The following is a 20,118-nucleotide window of genomic DNA, read 5'->3' as shown; positions in this document are numbered from 1 at the left end:
TGTCCAGGCTCATTGCATTCATAGCACATGACCTTCTTCTTGTCAAATCTTCTGTCATCAGAAGATTCTCCACGTTCAAATTTCTTTGAACTTCTGACGCCTCTGAACTTCCTTTGCTTGTTCTTCCAGAGTTGATTTAGCCTTCTGGAGATCAAGGACAGTTCATCTTCTTCTTCAGATTCTGATTCTTCAGGATCTTCTTCTCTAGCCTGAAAAGCGTTAGTGCATTTCTTGATATTGGATTTTAATGCAATAGACTTACCTTTCTTTTGAGGCTCATTTGCGTCCAGCTCTATTTCATGGCTTCCCAAGGCACTGATAAGCTCTTCCAGAGAAACTTCATTCAGATTCTTTGCAATCTTGAATGCAGTCACCATAGGACCCCATCTTCTGGGTAAGCTTCTGATGATCTTCTTTACGTGATCAGCCTTGGTGTATCCCTTGTCAAGAACTCTCAATCCAGCAGTAAGAGTTTGAAATCTTGAAAACATCTTTTCAATGTCTTCATCATCCTCCATCTTGAAGGCTTCATACTTCTGGATTAAAGCGAGAGCTTTAGTCTCCTTGACTTGAGCATTTCCTTCATGAGTCATTTTCAAGGACTCATATATGTCATAGGCCGTTTCCCTGTTAGATATCTTCTCATACTCAGCATGAGAGATAGCATTCAGCAAAACAGTTCTGCATTTATGATGATTCCTGAAAAGCTTCTTCTGATCATCATTCATTTCTTGCCTTGTCAGCTTTACGCCACTGGCATTTACTGGATGTTTGTAACCATCCATCAGAAGATCCCATAGATCACCATCTAGACCAAGAAAATAACTTTCCAGTTTATCTTTCCAGTATTCAAAGTTTTCACCATCAAATACCGGCGGTCTAGTATAACCATTGTTACCGTTGTGTTGCTCAGTAGAGCCAGATGTAGATGCAGGTGTAGACTTTGCAATTTCATCAGCCATCTTTTACTGAAGCGTTTTTCTCTTCCTGAATCTTTTCTAAACACGGTTAAGTGCTTGCACCTTAGAACCAGGCTCTGATACCAATTGAAGGATAGAAAAACACTTAGAAAGGGGGGGTTTGAATAAGTGTAGCTTTAAAAACTTGACAGATAAAAATAAATTGCACAGTTATTTTTATCCTGGTTCGTTGTTAACTAAACTACTCCAGTCCACCCCCGCAGAGATGATTTACCTCAACTGAGGATTTAATCCACTAATCGCACGGATTACAATGGTTTTCCACTTAGTCAGCAACTAAGTCTTCCAGAGTCTTCTGATCACACACTGATCACTCCAGGAACAACTGCTTAGATACCCTCTAAGACTTTCTAGAGTATACTGATCCACACGATCACTCTAGTTACAATCTGCTTAGATAACCTCTAAGACTTCCTAGAGTATTCTGATCCACACAATCACTCTAGTTCCTTACAACTTAATGTAATCAATTCTAAGAGTATTACAATTGCTTCTTAAAAGCTATAATCACAAACTGTGATATTTCTCTTAACGTTTAAGCTTAATCTCACTAATATATTACAACAGCAATGTAGTGAGCTTTGATGAAGATGAAGATTCTGAGCTTTGAGTAGAACAGAGTTTCAGCAAGTTAATATGAGTTGTTTTTGTGCAGAATCGTTAACCTTGCTTCTCATCAGAACTTCATATTTATAGGCATTGGAGAAGATGACCGTTGAGTGCATTTAATGCTTTGCGTGTTCCGTACAGCATCGCATTTAATGTTATACGCTTTTGTCAACTACCTCGAGCCTTGTTCACGCTGTGTCTACTGACGTAGCCTTTAATAGCTTTTAACGTTCCTTTTGTCAGTCAGCGTAGCCTGCCACTTGTACTTCCTTCTGATCTGATGTTTGTGAATACAACGTTTGAATATCATCAGAGTCAAACAGCTTGGTGCATAGCATCTTCTGATCTTCTGACCTTGAAGTGCTTCTGTGCGTGATACCATCAGAACTTCAGTGCTTCTGATCTCATGTTCTTCTGATGCTTCCATAGACCCATGTTCTGATTCTGCTTCGACCATCTTCTGATGTCTTGCCAGACCATGTTCTGATGTTGCATGCTGAACCCTTTGAGACAAAGCTTCTGAGCGCTGAATTATGCATACTCTTTATATATTTCCTGAAAAGGAAATTGCATTGGATTAGAGTACCATATTATCTTAAGCAAAATTCATATTATTGTTATCATCAAAACTAAGATAATTGATCAGAACAAATCTTGTTCTAACAACTTTGATTCCCAAGCATGATAAAGCTGAAACCATAAAGGAATTTAGACCTATTTCGTGCTGCACAACAGTTTACAAAATAATATCCAAGGTGATTGCCAACAGAATGAGCAAGGTCCTGGGGAGTATTATCAGTAGAAATCAAGCTGCCTTTGTGCCAGGACAGAAAATTCATGACCACATTCTGTTAGCATATGAACTCATTAGAGGATACTCGAGGAAAGGTGGCATGCCAAGAGTAATGGTTCAAATGGATATTAGGAAGGCTTATGATTCAGTTGACTGGAAGGCTATGCAATGTATTTTGGCTGAAGTGGGGTTTCCTAGGAAATTCATAAGCTGGATTATGTTGGGTGTAACCACTGTATCTTACCAATTCAACATCAATGGCAGTATCTCTAAGCACATGAAAGCTGCAAGGGGTCTAAGGCAAGGTGACCCTATGTCACCCTTGCTGTCTGTGGTGATAATGGAGTATTTGCATAGGAAACTGGACTGTCTAAGCACTGAACCTGAATTCAAATTCCACATAAACTGTGAGAAGCTGAATCTTGTGGATCTGAGTTTTGCAGATGACCTGCTACTCTTCTCCAAAGGAGACAGTGGTTCTGTTAGTATGATGATGAAAAAGTTTGAGGAGTTTTCCATGTCCACTGGGATGCAAGTCAATCCAAACAAATGTCAAATCTACTGTGGTGGCATGGAAGAGAGTGGTATCACCAGGATTGAAGGGATTACAGGGTTCAAGAGAGGTTCCTTACCCTTCAAGTATCTAGGTATTCCACTTACTAGCAGGAAGTTATCTAATAATCAATGTATGGCTTTGGCTGATAGAATTGGTGGCAAGATGACACATTGGAGCTCCCATTTACTTAGCTATGCTGGCCGTGTGCAGATGGTCAACACTGTTCTGTTTGGATGCGTGAACTATTGGATGTGCTGTCTACCTTTGCCTAAAGGGGTCATTAGAAGAATTGAAGCAATGTGCAGGTCCTTTGTGTGGTCGGGGACTGATAAGGTGACTAGGAAAGCTCCGGTGGCTTGGGACAAAGTGTGTACACCTAAAAAATATGGGGGCTTGGGCATTAAAAATCTGCAGGTGTGGAATAAAGTATGCATTAGCAGAATGCTATGTGTTATACCCCAAAATTTGCCCGCATCTTTTTCAGAAAGAAGGCAGCAGACTTCTGTCTAAAAATTGGGAGTTTCATATAATCTTGGATTTTATTTCATAAATATCCTGATTTCATGAATACTCGATTTTTAGAATTTTTTCTTATACGGTATTTTGGTTCGCTGTTGAATTTATTCTTACGCAAACACCAATTACTGTTTATCACTTCACACACGCTGTTTATTTGAGATTTATTTGCAGATAAATAGTACTGACGCAATTGGTACAGAATTAAATTTTTGCAGGCGTAGAGTCCGGGGATTCAGACTGTACTGGTAACAAGTAAATTATTATTAGTTTTTTGTTTCCCACTAATTTTTGTACTATATTCTATTATTTTCAAAATCTTTTTCTTTCTCTTTCTTTCAAAATCAAATCTTAACTTTATTCTATATATCTCTCTTTTCAAACCCTACCATACACTTTCTTTCAAATCCTACTACCACTCAAATTTTCCTTTTTGTACGGAATCACTTCATTCCCCAACGTCTCTATCCTTCTTTTCACTCTATAAATACCTCTCATTTTTTTCATAAAATCTCACATCAAATTTCAACTTATCTCTCAAATTTCTACCTCATATTCATTCTCTCTTCTTCCCCGGCAAAAATGGCGAAGTGGATGGATACGTGTTTTATTATGGTCATCACCGTCGTGGTGGTGATCATGTCCTTTTTCTGTCTGCATAGTCCTGAAAAATGCGGACCTGGGTTGTTTACACTCCCAATCATCTATATGTTATTATTTATGGCATGCATTTTTAATCGTCATTTTTAAAGTTTGTCGTATCTTTTGTTTTCAAATAATTTACCGTTTATTTGTCGTACTATTCATTATATTATGTAATATTTGTACTGTCAGTATTAAATGTCGTACTATCTGTCGTACTGTAGTTTAATTTTCCAGATAATATTTTGTGTGTTTTCTGCCAGTTAAACATTTATTTCACTGTGCATTAAATATTTTTCAAGGTTATTATCAGTAATTTTGTTCGCGTACGGTATATTTTATTTATTTATTATGTTTGTGTTTTTCTAACAACTCATGTAAATAAATTTTCACCACTAACACAACAAAAAAAACAAAAAGAAAAATTAACTTTACCTGTTGAATTTTCACTTTAACTGTTACGTTAATGCCTGAACAGTCTGTTGACAGTCAAACCCGCTGACAGTGCCATTCTCCGTGTTTTGTACCATCAATCAAATCAATCTTTTTGCATTTCAAAGTTCCAAGATTTTTGTTCTAGAAGTCTTCTGAACATCACATGATCAGCAGAGACTCAGCACTGCACAAAAATCAGGTACGCTCAACTGTCTCCTACACGAACAGTCCTTAACTAGGGTTTTTGTTTTTTTCAGGAGAATAAGTTTTTTGAGACCTCAAATGGATTTCATGGACCTCCATATATCTCAAAGTACCACCATACAAATTTTCAGACTTCAATTCGCTCAGACGCACAGTCAGCAGCTCAAACAGTCAACAGACGACCAGTTTGACCGAAAAGTCAACAGACAGTCAAAAATGAAATTTTTTGTCAACATCCATATTTTATCAAAAGATTCATCATTTGATCATTGGTTGATCATAATTCATCAAGGAAAGATAAAAAATCAGCAAAACCCTAAGTTTCAAAATTAGGGTTTTCTCCTAAAAAGTCAACTGAACTTTGACTGGTCATAACTCTCTCATCATTCATCCAAAAAATTCCAACCAAAGCTCATTTTGAAGGAAATTCAATTATCTTTCAAATGCAATTGGTCCCATGGTCATTAGATTCACCATTTGGAAAATATGAGCCAGGACATTACAGGTCATTTTCAAAGTCAACAAAAAGTGGTTTTTTTTCAAAGGCCATAACATCAAGATAACTTCTCCAAATGAAAAATAGTTTCCAAAGTGGCTTGTAGAGGACATCTTGAGGTTTCTAAAAAGTACAAGAACTCCTTCATATGATAAAAATTGAGGGATTTATGCCTTGTTGAAGTTGGCTATTTTTTGGGAAAATGCATGAAATCAACATTGATCAAAAGTGTTTTTTTTTTCAAAAGGGGCCAAGTTTCCATGATCCAAACATGCTTCTAACAATGCTAAGGGCCTCCCACAACCAACCTAAGGCCCATAACATTTTATTTCTTTTTTTGGTTTAATTTTATTTCATTTAAAATTAAATTGAAAAAGAAATGGTAAAGGATAATGTTATGTAGCTTTGTTCTTAAGCATGAGTCACCAAGAATCATTCAAAGCTCTGCAGCATGAAAGGGTACAGCAGGCCTAGGGCAAGAGGGTGAAGAAAAATCAAGCCATGGTTGCTTGAATTCAAAGATTTATATATTATAAAATTCAAAGATTCAAAGAAACATCTGAAGGATAGAAAAACACTTAGAAAGGGGGGGGTTTGAATAAGTGTAGTCTTAAAAAAACTTGAACGATAAAAACAAATTGCATAGTTATTTTTATCCTGGTTCGTTGTTAACTAAACTACTCCAGTCCACCCCCACGGAGTGATTTACCTCACCTGAGGATTTAATCCACTAATCGCAACAGATTACAATGGTTTTCCACTTAGCCCACGACTAAGTCTTCTAGAGTATCCTGATCACAACCTAATCACAACCTGATCACTCTAGGAACAAATTCTTAGACACAAGCTAAGACTTTCTTAGAGTATCCTGACCACCACGTGATCACTCTAATTACAACTGCTTAGACACAAGCTAAGACTTCCTAGAGTATCCTGATCAACACTTGATCACTCTAGTTACTTACAAATTAATGTAATCAAATAAGAGTTTTACAATGCTTCTGAAAAGCTATAATCACAACAGTGATATTTCTCTTAACGTTTAAGCTTAATCTCACTAATATATTACAACAGCAATGTAGTGAGCTTTGATGAAGATGAAGTTTCTGAGCTTTGATTTGAACAGCGTTTCAGCAAGTTAATAGTTAGTGAATTCGTCAAGAAAATTTTGTGACCTTGCTTCTCATCAGAACTTCATATTTATAGGCACTTTGAGAAGATGACCGTTTGGAGCATTTAATGCTTTGCGTATTCCGTACAGCATTGCATTTAATGTTTCACGCTTTTGTCAACTACCTAGAGCCTTGTTCACGCTGTGTCTACTGACGTTGCCTTTAATAGCTTCCAACGTTCCTTTTGTCAGTCGGCGTAGCCTGCCACTTGTACTTTCTTCTGATCTGACGTTTATGTATACAACGTTTGAATATCATCAGAGTCAAACAGCTTGGTGCATAGCATCTTCTTGTCTTCTGACCTTGAAGTGCTTCTGAGCGTGATACCATGAGAACTTCAGTGCTTCTGCTTCTGATCTCAAGTTCTTCTGATGCTTTCATAGACCCATGTTCTGATTCTGCTTTGACCATCTTCTGATGTCTTGCCAGACCATGTTCTGATGTTGCATGCTGAACCTTCTGAGTCAAAGCTTCTGAGCGCTGATTTGTGCATACTCTTTATATATTTCCTGAAAGGGAAATTGCAATGTATTAGAGTACCACATTATCTCACACAAAATTCATATCCTTGTTATCATCAAAACTAAGAATATTGATCAGAACAAATCTTGTTCTAACAACATCAATGCTTGGTAGCTTAGTTTTTAAGTACTTCTATCTCCTATAAATGAAGTAGAACACTTCATTAATCAAGAGACACAAATTCATAACCATACTCTTGCTTGTATCACTCTTGTACACAACTTGAAATATTGGAAAAAATTGAAATTCGAATTTTAATTTTAAGCTCAATTCAACCCAAACTAAATACTCAAACACGTTCCTCAAACATCCCTGAATCTATCCCAATCGTTTTCAGCAAGCAAAACCTCAAAAAACACGCATCTAAAGCTCACGGTTTGCTCAAACATAAACCTACCAAAATATAATCATACATGCATATTTAACACGATGTAATCATATATTTGAGTTTGGTTTGTTGTTCTGATCGTTTCTGGAAAGTTAATTGAAGTTTGGTCACGTATCCATGAAGATACCATTTTAGGGTTCTTGAACTCTATTTTGGGGTTTTTCGTTAGAGGCAAAATTAGACAAAAATAATGACATGATTGAATTCAGTGGATCATGGCGAATAGAATGGATAGGTCGCAAAAAAAATTTGTGCATGTTTACCCCTATTCGCTATTTTGCAGGGATGAAGCTCATCTATTACAGCGCTTTTTGGCAAAAACGCTGTTAAAAGTGGAGGCTGGAGGTAGAAGACGAAGACGTGGCGCATCCCTACAGGCCAGAGCGCGCGCGTTTTGTTTTTTTTTAAAATTCTCTGATTCAGTGCTTTTGCAGGTGATACACGTGCCATGCTCCTCAAAATCGAAACCATCAGATCCATTTATCAGCCTATCTAACGCTTGTCACACGCAAGTCCATACTATGGACTCTTCAGCTAGCCACACATGATCCAGATTTAATATATTTATATATATTCCATTTTATTTTATTTTCTTTACAAAATTAATTTAAAATAGTTTAAAAAATCAAAAAAATATGATAAAAATATTTTTAGGCGTATAAAATAATCTATTATTTTTTGACATAAAAATATTTTATTTTTCTTAATAATTAAAATATTTTGTTTAATTAATTAAGTATATATTTATATATTTGCTTTTTAATTATTTCAACCAATCAAAAAATCAAAAAAAAATTTGTTCTTTTTATTAAATTTAGTTTATATATTATAGACTAATTTTGTACATATTTAGAATATTTTTCTCTTTAAGTTTTAATTATTTGTGTAATTATTTGCATAATTATATGTTATTTAACTTAATAATGTCAAAAACAACTTCAAAAAATCCAAAAAAAAATTAGTTTTATTTTAAAATTAATTAACAAGCAATATGAACATATTTTAAACTTAATTTTTAGGTTTAAATTTTATTTCTACCTTTTTCTCATTTTAATTAAATTAATCATGCATTAATCCTAATTAAAATCAACCATTCAAAAAACCAAAAATATTTCTTTTATCTTATTGCAATTTAAATTCCTAGATAAAGTGTATAGGTTGTCAAATTCATGTAAATAGCGTAGTTTACATTTCCCGCACAATCGATGTAATAGCGTAGATTTACTTTCCGCATTTTACATTCCCGCATTTTAATTCCAGTACATATAAAACTGCGTGTATGTCAAAGATAAAAACTGAAGCGTTAGATCACTAACTTCAAAGATAAAAATATCTGAATCAAAACACAATCACACTTGCACCTCTTAGGGTAATCCCTCTGTTACTCCTTTCAAAATCCAAATTCCACTGTTTCAAATGCAAAATCGAACCTTTGTTTACATTCGGTAAAAGGAGAATTTTCTAAAAGAAATGGGAAAAGACCTTATAAACTTAGGGTAGACCTCCTAATTGCTTGCTCAAATCAAAACAAACAAATGTCTCATATATCATTGTTTTTCAAAAATAAAACTTTCAAAAAAGACAATACTTGGTATATATCCAAACAAGGATCATTACGAAGTTAACGTTCTTTTTTTCAAAACATCCTTCGAAAGGTAAAACACTTTGTATACATCCGCACAAGGATCATTATAAAGTCAATTTACAAAATGAATTTTAAGACCACATACAAGCATTTCAAGGCAAGACAAATGATTCAAAACAAGTGAGCTAAGCAATTAAGAGCCCATGGATAACCATGGATACAAAGGGTGCTAACACCTTCCCTTTGTATAACCTACCCCCTTACCCAAAATCTCTTAAAGGTCTTTTTCTGTTTCTTTTATAAACCTTTCCTTAATTGGATAAAATAAAAGTCGGTGGAGACTCTCTGATTTTCAAAACTCAAAAACAAAAGAAGAGTCAGTTCGTATCTCTCACATGAGAGGTAGTAAAAAACCGAGGGCACGACACTATGGAACTTATACAGCAAGGCAGACACCTTATGGGTAAAATGGGTACATTCCTACTATGTAAAACAGGATGATGTTATGCAGGTGGAGATTAAGGAGAATGGCTCATGGATAATTAAGAGTATTCTGAACATGAGAGAAGAGGTCACAGGTATGCAACAATGGATACACTTGAATCATGGGGCCAAGTTCCAAACTAAGGGCATGTATATGGAACATATGAAGCGTAATACTCTGGTGGAATGGCGTGACTTGGTTTGCAAGAATAAAGCGAGTCCTAGAGAAGTTTTCGTCTTTTGGTTGGCGTGTCAAGATAGGCTTGCGACTAAAGACCGTTTAGCAAAGTTTGGCATTAATGTGGATCAGCAGTGTATGTTCTGTGACTGTATAGAAACTGTGAATCACCTTTTCTTCGAATTCAGGTATTCAAAAAAGGTGTGGGGAGAGATCCTTGGATGGCTGTGCATTCAGCATAACATTCAAGACTGGAACCATGAAAGGCACTGGCTCATAAAAATCAGCAAGAGTAAAAACTGGAGGAAGCACTTTGTGAAGGCTGTTGTGGCTGAAACAGTTTACGCTGTTTGGTTAGATAGGAATGCTAGAGTGTTTAGAAATGAGATCGATGATAAACACATTGTGAATAGAATTATAGAAAGAATTACAAATAGAATTTGGAATTACCCTAAGTATAGAGAAAGGTTAGCTCAAATGCTGCTAGCCTAAGTTGTGGGGTTAGTTTCTAGATTGTCCATGGTGTTTGTTGCTGGACCTTTATAGGTCGCTTTGTACATAATAGCTTTTTGGAATATATATAAATTCTTATTCTTCCAAAATAATAATAATAATAATAATAATTCATAATAAAAAAGCTAGATGAGAACTTTGATAAGTTTTGCCAAGTGTCATCATTTTAGAGTATTCTATTTTTGTTATTTCTATTATAGGAAAGGTTTCCATTTATATCAATCTTATTAAAATAATTATTAATTATCAATTATTAATTATTTGTTATTAGATTACTTTCTCTTAATTGTTGGGCTTTTGTATTGAATATATTGCTGTGTTGGTTCTCCTTCTCCAAGCAAATAATTATCATCCCCAAAAAAGAAAATATGCACTCTTGGAAACATGTGTTCTTGAAGACATCAACAACTGAATCCATCCCTTCCACTTCCAATCATCCTCGGGTCCTCCATAAATCAATGCTTTCTCTTTTCCAATTCTTTATTCATCAATTTTTTGATGTTTTCAAATGCATCAGTGAATCGATTTACTATATCTGACATCAATTGGGAAGCTATTTCTAGTGTACTTTTATAGTCTATAAATATTGGGAGCATGACAATTCATTCTCCAACAAAACCCTAACCATCAAAACTGCGACGACGCTATAAAAACCTCACCCTCCGCCGTTTTCTCCGATCAAATGACAACGACTCATCCTTTCCGTTCTCCTTCTCTCAAGCTCAATAGCGGAGGCAGCTCTCTTCATCTTCTCTGCCAATCTCAACCTCCGCTTCATTTTCTCTCCTTCCGATTCGCTAGCGTCGGCGGCGGTGATGATTCAAGATTTGGGAACTGATGATGATGTTATTTACGTTTTTGAGGACTGATGATGATGTTGCTTGCGTTTTTTAGAACTGATGACACACGTTGTTGATGTTGAATGGTCCGATCGTTCGTTGAGATCTGCAGAAATAAGTTAGATAAAATTGAAAAGGAACGTATAAGCATGGGTCTGCATCAAACTGAACAAAGTTCCCGTTGACAAAACATACAAGTGCTTTGACACTCCAGGTTACTGTCCTCTTTCAGGTTGTGATGTGGTTGCCTCATTAGAAGTGTTGTACAACTCTCTAATCAAATTTCTTATGGGCACCCCTTCATTGTCTACTTGAAGTCTAATGATGAAACTGTGGTTCTCCAAGAGGAAAATGATGGCAGACTATTTACTCTCAATAATAGTCCTATCATGAATATTGGAAATGCAGTCAATATTAATTGTATTGATCCTAAATTTTCTACTGAGGCTGGATATAGTTATGACATATTGGCTAAGTCTAAGTTGATATTTGCTATTAATATTATATAGTTTTGTACTAATTTGATATTACATATGGAGAACTTCTAGATCCATTCACAGGTTATTTTAAACTAGATGAAAAAGTTGCAACATGATTCAAACTACAATATTGTTTGATATGGGGACATTAAGCATCACCACTTTTGAGATGTCAATCAAATTTCAAACCAACGACATAGGCCCCGCCCTACTGCACTTTTGTAAATATTACCTGACTGTTTGGGAAGTAAAAGATAATTTATTGTAGGAATTGAGTTGTTTTTTGTTTTAATGGGTGTGAATATGATTGCAACAGTTGTCAGGTGATATACATGAGGAAGTGGATAATCATAATCGGATGTTGGATCATATGGTGTATATTGTACTGCCACTATCAAAAGTATTTAACAGTAGCTCATTTTTCTCGATTGCTGCTTTAACCATCTGTTGGTATTTATGCAGACCAATGATATGGATTCTTCAAGGGGAGTCCTCTCAATAACTATGGAAAAATTCAAAATGGTAAGTGCTAGATGGTTCTATTTTCCTATAGTGCTATATATCCCCTTAGAATGGACTGATTTCAATGTCGGTGCTTATTCTGTTGCTTCACTGAAAGCTGGAATCAGAGTTGCTGTTTATTCATTCACTTCAAGAATTTCAGGAACTTAGCAACATATTTAGCAGGAAATGCTGTTGCTGAGATTAAGTTTTTGCAGGAATCTCGGATGTTCTCTTAGATGTTGCGGCTGTTTTGTAACTTAAATAAGCTCTTCCAATTAGTCCCTAATGTAAAGTTTTGTTAGTGTAGACCTTTTCCCTACATGCGAGAGGTCATTTTCTATTCAAATTATATTTATCTTTCATTATATTGATACTTTGCTACTGTGTTACACCTGCAACAGAAGGAAGCACCAAAGCGGTTGAGTTGTGGAGCTAAAGGGTTTGCGGTAATTAAAGTGCACAAGTGGTTCAAACCAATCAAATTGGAAGAAGTTGGATGCACGTGAAATCCAACCAAGCTTTAGACCAGAAGTAGCTGGGAAGTACCGTGTTGCAAACTTTGAGAAGCGTTGGACTGATATGCCTGTTGTTGATTCACTGGCTGCAAGCCCAAATGGTGGAAATCCCTTCAAGGACTTCTCTTATGTCAGGCATGCAGTCTCTTTTCTTCAACAGAATAGCCCTGCTTGCTAAACTCCATTCCTTGCATTGGTTTAAGATAACACTTTTTCTTATGAGCATTGTCATAGGAATTGCCATCGAGAATAATTTTGCTCTGCCTTTTCATTAGTAGCTATTTGAATTTTGTAGTATGTGCCTTTATGGCTCTACAATTGTTGAGCTGACTTTGCTAGAACCTCTGATTTGGAGAAAATAAATTGTTATTTATGGACTGTTAAACAAATTTTTATAGCATTATCTGTTAGGAACATAATGCTGAGCTTGTCTTAATTTTCCAAATTCAAAAGAAGTAAAGTATATGCTGAAAGTAGCTTTTGCACATAACTTGCTTTATTACACCGAAAGTATATTAATAAATTTAATTTTTAATATTATACTAAATTACTAAGTGTTATACCCCAAAATTTGCCCTCCTAATTTCACTTTTGTCTGACTCATGTTTATCATTTCATATACATACACTTTCTTAAGTCATTTGCATAGCATGCATGCATACAATTAAGCACCTTAGTTCAAAAAAAGATTTTAAGGTATGAGATCAAGAGATTTCTGATAATTTTGGTTGTCTCTACTCACAAATGTTTCATTTAGCTACTACACTCATGTTAATGTGCATTGTCATACCCTCCATATTTTTACAAATGCAATTTTATTTTGAATGAGTGTGATGGTTCAGCGGGTAAAAAGTGAGGTAAGGAATGCTAACATGGGACGACCTGAGTTCAAATCCCCTTTTTGTCTACATAATTAGGTAGAATTTAATTACTATCATTTTTTATATATTTTTTTTTAGTATTTTTTTAGAATTATATTTTATTAGTTGTTACTAAATTTTTAGAATTATATTAATTTTAGGACAAAACTTAGGTACAATTCTTTAGGTGTGGTTCTTACTATTTTCTAATGAAAATATGACAAGTGTATAACCACCTCTTACACGTATGCAAATTTTTCCTATTTTCACTCACTAAATAATATTTAAGTATATTTGTCATATTTTCATTGGAAAATAGTAAGAACCACACCTAAAGAATTGTACCTAAGTTTTGTCCTTAATTTTATTAGTTTTTTTAATCACATAATTTCACTTAGTTAAGTTTTTAGAATCATATTGATATATTATTATTATTTTTTACCATTTAATTCATTTTAAATAAAATAATGAAAAGAAAAAAATAGATGTCACGTTTTTAAGTATGTATAGTTTTTTTTTTTCTTTCTAGTTTTTTTACTATTATTTAGCTTTTTTATTTTAGTTTTATTTATTTATTTATTTTTATCATAGTTATTATTATTATTATTATTATTATTATTATTATTATTATTATTATTATCACTATTATTTTACTATTATTAAAAAGAAAATTCAAAAACGGTTTCTCATCCTTATCAGTACAAAAGAATTCCAAATTGGTAAACAATCAAACTTTTTCATCACTCCTAGAAATTTAGCCTACAAAATCTTCAAAGTTTTCAAATTTTTTAAGACAAAAAGATCAACAAAATTGAAAAGAATAAATATTGGCGGACAAGACTCTTAATGCCCTTAATTCTATTTGTTCAATTTCATATGTGGTTTGTTTTGAAGCTATAAAAACGGGCCATTCAATGGGGGAGAAGGGAATCCTTATTTAAATCATCCCTCACATTTGTACATTCACGAACTTTCCACTCATCATATAAACCTTGAATTACTAACTCAAACTCACTGTCAACCAAGCTTTTCATCCTTGAACCAACACCATTCACATAAACCTTTTATCACCACTAACATGACACAAATCTCATAGGCCAAACTTTCAATATAACATAAATCATGCAATGAGAGAGATCGAAGGATAAAAGTAGTACTGAGAACAACCACACTCCACGTATCCGCCGCTTCGACAAAGCCAAAACTGCCGGAACCAAGTCTGGCGTCCCTATAACTTCCTCACGTCTCTCTTGCCATTTTTTTCTTATTATTAAGATTAGTAAATATTGGGCCTTAGGTCCATTTGTTCTATTTTTTTTTAGAGTTTAGATCTATTTAGACTTTATTTTTCATATAAAACACACAAAAAAAAATATATTTGTTTAATTTTTACATGCTTCCTTTTTTTATATTTCATGTTTAATTACTAGATTTTTTTAGTTAATTTTTATTAATACTCGTTCTTATTTTTGTTCGTCTCTCATCCATTCTTTTTATGCATTGTTACTAACACTTTTTCTTATTTTTTTGGTGAGGTACTACCATCTGGAGTCATTGGATCATTTTATGGACATTTACGATCCTTTTCTTTAATTTTTGTATATATTTTCGCTTTAATCTTCATTCTAGTTTATTGTAATAATTGTAGTAGGTGTTTCATCCTTGTTTGGCAATTTGTAATCTCCTCCCCGAAGCCTTGTAATAGCTAGGTTTATTTCCCGCTTTTACTTTCCGCACATGTAAATTATTAACTGTTAATAATTAGGGTGTGTATGGAAAGATAACTTAAATAATCGTAGCTAATCTAATACAAGATAAAGTACTTGAATCTAACACACTCGCACCCACTCACCTCTATGGTACTCCCCTCTTGGTTGCCTTACGAATAAAAATGGTCCTGTCCCTCGAATATAGGGGTACCAAAAGCAAACGTCTCTCGATTCAAAAAATCATCACAAAGATCATAGTCCCTCGATGACCCTCGATGTTGCCTACGAATACATGATCTCGTCCCTCGATTGTTGCCTACGAAAAGTAATGATTTGTCCCTTTGAATTTGCTAAAGGTACCTCTACTGTGTTGCCTTCAACGATCATAGACGACCCTTCGATGTCCCGTAAACATCCAATAGATAGAACTACCTACCCACAAATGGTATGGTTAGTACTATCCCTTAAGGAAAGTAGGAAAGTATAAGAAAGACCAAACATTAGGGTGATTTACTCTTAAATTGCTTGCTCGACAAAAATAAATGCTTTCTCACCACTTGCTTTTTCAAACAAATTTCAAAATACTTCGCATGCATCCTTGAGGACTGACACAAGGATCATTGCGAAGTCTCGTCTTACTATTGGCATTCTTTTTTCAAAACACACACACACACACAGACACACAGACACACTATGCTTTTTCAAGCTTTGCTAACAAAAAAAAACAAAAAAAACGAGCTAAGCAAACTAAGAGCCCGTAGATAACTATGGATGAAAAGGGTGCTAACACCTTCCCTTTTCATAACCTACCCCCGAACTCAAACTCTTTTCTTAAAGGTCTTTCATATACTTTTATACCTTTCCTAAAAATTGGACAAAATAAAAGTTGGTGGTTACTCTTGCTATCTGCAACATATTTAAAGTCAGTTCTCCACCGAATTACACTAAGATAAATAATTTAAAATATTTAATTAAGTGTATGGTTAAATATAAATTTGAGTTTAAAAATGGAAAGCATGAGTGAAACTATCTATATTGAAGAAAATCAGTGTTAATACTGTAGTGACTCAGTTGAATTAATTTTAATTTTTAGTAATAAATTTAGATTATGTGAAATTGAATCCACTCCTTTATTTTAGAATAAGTGGTGAATATAAAAGAAATTAAGACTTATGTATGATTCTGTGAGTGAGGTGATTTAGATAGTTGAGTTATGCAGGGTAGAAGATACAGTTTTTTTTTTTATTTATGGAAAAATATATTTGGTATGGTTACACAAATTTTTTCTGACCAAAACTCTACCACTGCAATGTTATGGTGTGAGGATGAAATTCTGAATTTGGGAAATTTATTAAAAGTGTTAAATGAGAAAAAAATAAAAATAAAAACAAGTTTCATTCATGCAATTTAGGAAAAAGACAATCAATACACTCCTATCATCATCCACTCTTATAATATTATCAATCTTAGAAGTTAGGTGAATGTTTTGTGTAACTCAAATTATAAGATAATCAATACAATTTACACTTATTTTAATTTATTTTCAGTATATTTTCTATAATATAATCTACTTATATGTTTGTTCAAATATTTCTTGCATTACAATAAAATTATTAATCCATTAAGAAAGGAATAATTCTCCAAATCAAAATAATAGTCAAAACGATAATGTTTCAAATAAAAATATCAAATGGTCAATATATCTCACAAACTCTCAGTAACATATCGTCATACTCCTATGTAGTCTTTTCAATTTCTCCTACTATTTGAATAAAATATGAGATGTTTGTAGCAATTTATAGCCTAAATTATATTATATAATAAAATTTAGGTTTAAATGCACATTTGGTTCCTGTAAGTTAGTAAGTTTTTTTATTTTTGTTCCTATTAATTTTTTTTTGAGTCCCTATATTTCACTTTCGCGTCCGTTTTAGTCCATAAAATTAAAATGTGCAGGAAAATTCGCAGCAAAATCCAAAGGAAACCTGCAGATTTTCCTGCAAATTTTAGCTTTAGGGACTAAACCACAAGTAAAAAGTAACGTTTAGGGACTCAGACAAAAAAAATAACTTACCAGAAAGAAAATCAAAAACTCGCCAACTTATAGGGGCCAAAGATGCATTTAAGCCTAAAATTTATTATTTCATATTTTATAATTGCATTTAAATAAATTATATACCAATTAAAATTGAAAATTATTCTTCTAAGAAGTTTTCACTGGACACTATCACCACAATACATTTTTTATTATAATCAACAAAATATTATAAATATTTATAATTAGCATAAACTCACTATTTTCACGGGACACTATCATCCCAATACTTTTTTTATTTAAACAACAAAATATTATAAATATTTATAATTATCAATGATATTTGTAAATATTTATAGTTATTAGTCATATTTGTAAATATTTATATTTATTAGACATATTAAATTTATCATGTTGCTGATTTGATAAGTATTTTTTTTAAAAGATTTTCAGTTATTAGTGATTTTATAATAACAATTGTATATCACCAACAACCTAGCCTTATCGAATTACCTAAGATACAAATGATAATTGCATTTCTATTTTCTTTTTTTACATAGCTATTATATATAGATTCATTTCATCTATATTATATTTTGTTAATTTTAAATTAATATTCCTCATTCGAATTTTTAAACTTTTTTATTTTTGCGTTTGTAATACATTATTCATCTTAAGATTTGACTTACCCGTGCGGAAGCACGGGTCTTCTACTAGTAATAGTAATAATAATAATAATAATAATAATAATAATAATAATAATAATAATAATAATAATAATAATAATAATAATAATAATAATAATAATAATAATAATAATAATAATAATAATAATAATAATAAATGGTGAATGGTGAAAGAATAAGGAACCTTGTAGATATGTTTTAAAGAGGTGAGAAAATAATTTGTGTGAAAAAATTTATTTACACCATTCCTCTTATTTTAAACAAAAGCAAAAATGTATATATGTTTGATATAAATTTAGGCTAAATATTTTTTGTTTTTTTTTATATTTAAAACCAAATAGAATAGAATATATAAGGGAGGTATGATCAAACTCTGTATTATTTTCTTTTTATTTTGTATTCCATATATAATACATTGCAATAGAATATTATAGGTACACATAGTTGAGTTTCAAAAATAGTCTAGTATATATCCAGATAATATTTTCGAATAAATTTACATAAAAGTATTTTTTTAAATGTAAAGTTAATATTTACATATACAACAATTTATTTACGTATACAACAACTTATTTACAAAGCTAAATTTTCGATGTCTTATAATTTAGTAGTTCAACAAATGAGTCAAATATGTGGTGCGGTACAGATATTGCGATGACGAGGTTACGGTACGGGATATTTTTTGGACTCATCCAGATTCTATAAAGTTGTTCAACACTTTCTCGACAGTGCTCCTTCTCGATTCTACCTACAAGACCAACAAGTATCGACTCCCATTATTCGAGATGGTTGGTGTTACGTCCACCGAAAAGACATTTGCCGTTGATTTTGCTTTTATGGAGTGTGAAAAAGAGGATAATTTTAGGTGGGCCTTGGAGGTGTGTCGTTCACTTTTGAAAAAGCATGTCGAGATGCCTAAGGCGATTGTTACGGAACGCGACCCCGCTTTGATGAATGCGGTTGCAAAGGTATTTACTTCTTCCGATGTATTACTTTGTCGTTATCACATATCATGTAGTGTGAGAAGTAAGGTTAAACCCGTCGTGGGGACAAAACAAGTAGCGACCGAAGGTGGGAAAGTGGTGAAGCCCGGAGTGATTGTTGACCAAATATTGAATGCATCGGCTCGTTCGTCGACAAAAGAATTATATGCCGATTCCGTATTGCAATTTTGGAAAATATGTGAAAAATATCCCGATTTATTGAAATACATTGAAAATATCATTCTTGACAAAGTGAAGGAGAAATTTGTTTGTGCGTGGACTGATAAGGTATGACACCTTGGTAACCACCATTAGAGTTGAGTCGGCACATGCTACTTTGAAAAATTGGTTGTGTGATAGCAAGGGTGATCTGTGTAAAGCATGGGACACCATAAATCATATGATTTCGAACCAACACAACGAAATACAAACGTCGTTCGGTCGGAGCATTACGGTTTTGGAGCATCGATTTAAGAACAAAATCCTTTACTCTCAATTGATCGGCAATGTGTCTCGGGCCGGATTGAATTATATATTTCACGAGGCGAATCGAGGTAAAATAATTGGTGGCAAATCCGCAAATTGTGGTTGCACTATTATTATCATGTATGGTCTCCCGTGTGCTTGTGCTATTGCTAAAAAAGTGAGATTAGGTGAGTCAATAACAGTGAATGAAATCACTCTTCATTGGAAAAGACTTAGTTTTGATGATGATGGTTGTGTCAAAGAATATTTGAATATCTCTATTATTTCCGAATTGGAGGCGATACAAGAGAGGTTTTCGAAGGCTGATGACAACACAAAATTATACATCAAAGAACAATTGCGGAGGATTGGATTTCCCGAAACAACCGACATGAAACCGTCGTCTCAACCCGTTAAGACAAAAGGTGCTACGAAGAAAGTGAAGTCTACACCAAATGACAACTCGACAACATGGTCTCCTTCATATTGTGAGCACGTCGACAAACTCTTTCCCGACTCACCTACTCCGAAATCGCAAAAATCTCAAAAGAGTTCAAACAAGGGAGCTTGCCTAAGCAAACCGCCTCCAACACCTATTCCACCGTAAGTATCGACTCCAATTCTTACACCTATTGTTCCAAAAGTTTCGATTCCAACACCTATTGCTCCATCAATTGAATAGGTACAAATTGCTGCAAAAATTCTATTCATTGACGAGATGCCGGTTTTTATGCATAAATACATCGACCGGATCGTTAATATGGTGGGGGACGATAATTGCGGATTTCGGGCCGTATCGGCTTTGCTTGGTAAGGGAGAGGATGCCCGTGAGCTTGTCTGTCATGATCTTATGGACGAGTTGGTGAACCATTAAAACTCGTACATGCGGGTATTGGAAGACGAGACCAAATTTCAATCGGTCAACGATGCTCTTGTTCCTTAGGGGGGGGCTACGCACCGGTTGTGCATTG

General features: G+C 33.8%; 2 protein-coding genes across 2 annotated transcripts; both read left to right on the top strand.

Annotated features, from left to right (window-relative positions):
- The first annotated feature begins 2,359 nt into the window (after window positions 1–2,359).
- LOC131623213 (uncharacterized) lies at window positions 2,360–12,587 on the top strand. Its single transcript, XM_058894211.1, has 5 exons — window positions 2,360–3,364; window positions 9,395–10,026; window positions 11,707–11,713; window positions 11,853–11,912; window positions 12,351–12,587. Exons 1-5 carry the CDS (start codon window positions 2,360–2,362, stop codon window positions 12,585–12,587), a joined length of 1,941 nt encoding a protein of 646 aa, XP_058750194.1.
- Window positions 12,588–18,484: 5,897 nt separating this feature from the next.
- On the top strand, window positions 18,485–19,754 carry LOC131623212 (uncharacterized). The gene is made up of 2 exons (XM_058894210.1): window positions 18,485–18,970; window positions 19,047–19,754. The coding sequence occupies exons 1-2, from the start codon at window positions 18,485–18,487 to the stop codon at window positions 19,752–19,754; spliced, it is 1,194 nt and encodes a 397-aa protein (XP_058750193.1).
- The last annotated feature ends 364 nt before the right edge of the window (window positions 19,755–20,118 follow it).

The sequence above is a fragment of the Vicia villosa genome, unplaced genomic scaffold, assembly GCF_029867415.1.
Source record: "Vicia villosa cultivar HV-30 ecotype Madison, WI unplaced genomic scaffold, Vvil1.0 ctg.000058F_1_1, whole genome shotgun sequence".
NCBI classification, from domain to species: Eukaryota; Viridiplantae; Streptophyta; class Magnoliopsida; order Fabales; family Fabaceae; genus Vicia; species Vicia villosa.
This window is presented reverse-complemented; position numbering and strand designations above follow the sequence as displayed.

Bases quoted from the DNA above. Each gene is read 5' to 3' on its own strand.
- LOC131623213 (XM_058894211.1), top strand. From the start codon at position 2,360: ATGAGCAAGGTCCTGGGGAGTATTATCAGTAGAAATCAAGCTGCCTTT. The intron at 3,365-9,394 runs GTATGCATTAGC...TATGTAAAACAG, and splicing joins ATCTGCAGGTGTGGAATAAA to GATGATGTTATGCAGGTGGA. The intron at 11,913-12,350 runs GTAAGTGCTAGA...CGGTAATTAAAG, and splicing joins CTATGGAAAAATTCAAAATG to TGCACAAGTGGTTCAAACCA.
- LOC131623212 (XM_058894210.1), top strand. From the start codon at position 18,485: ATGGTTGGTGTTACGTCCACCGAAAAGACATTTGCCGTTGATTTTGCT. The intron at 18,971-19,046 runs GTATGACACCTT...TGTGATAGCAAG, and splicing joins TTTGTGCGTGGACTGATAAG to GGTGATCTGTGTAAAGCATG.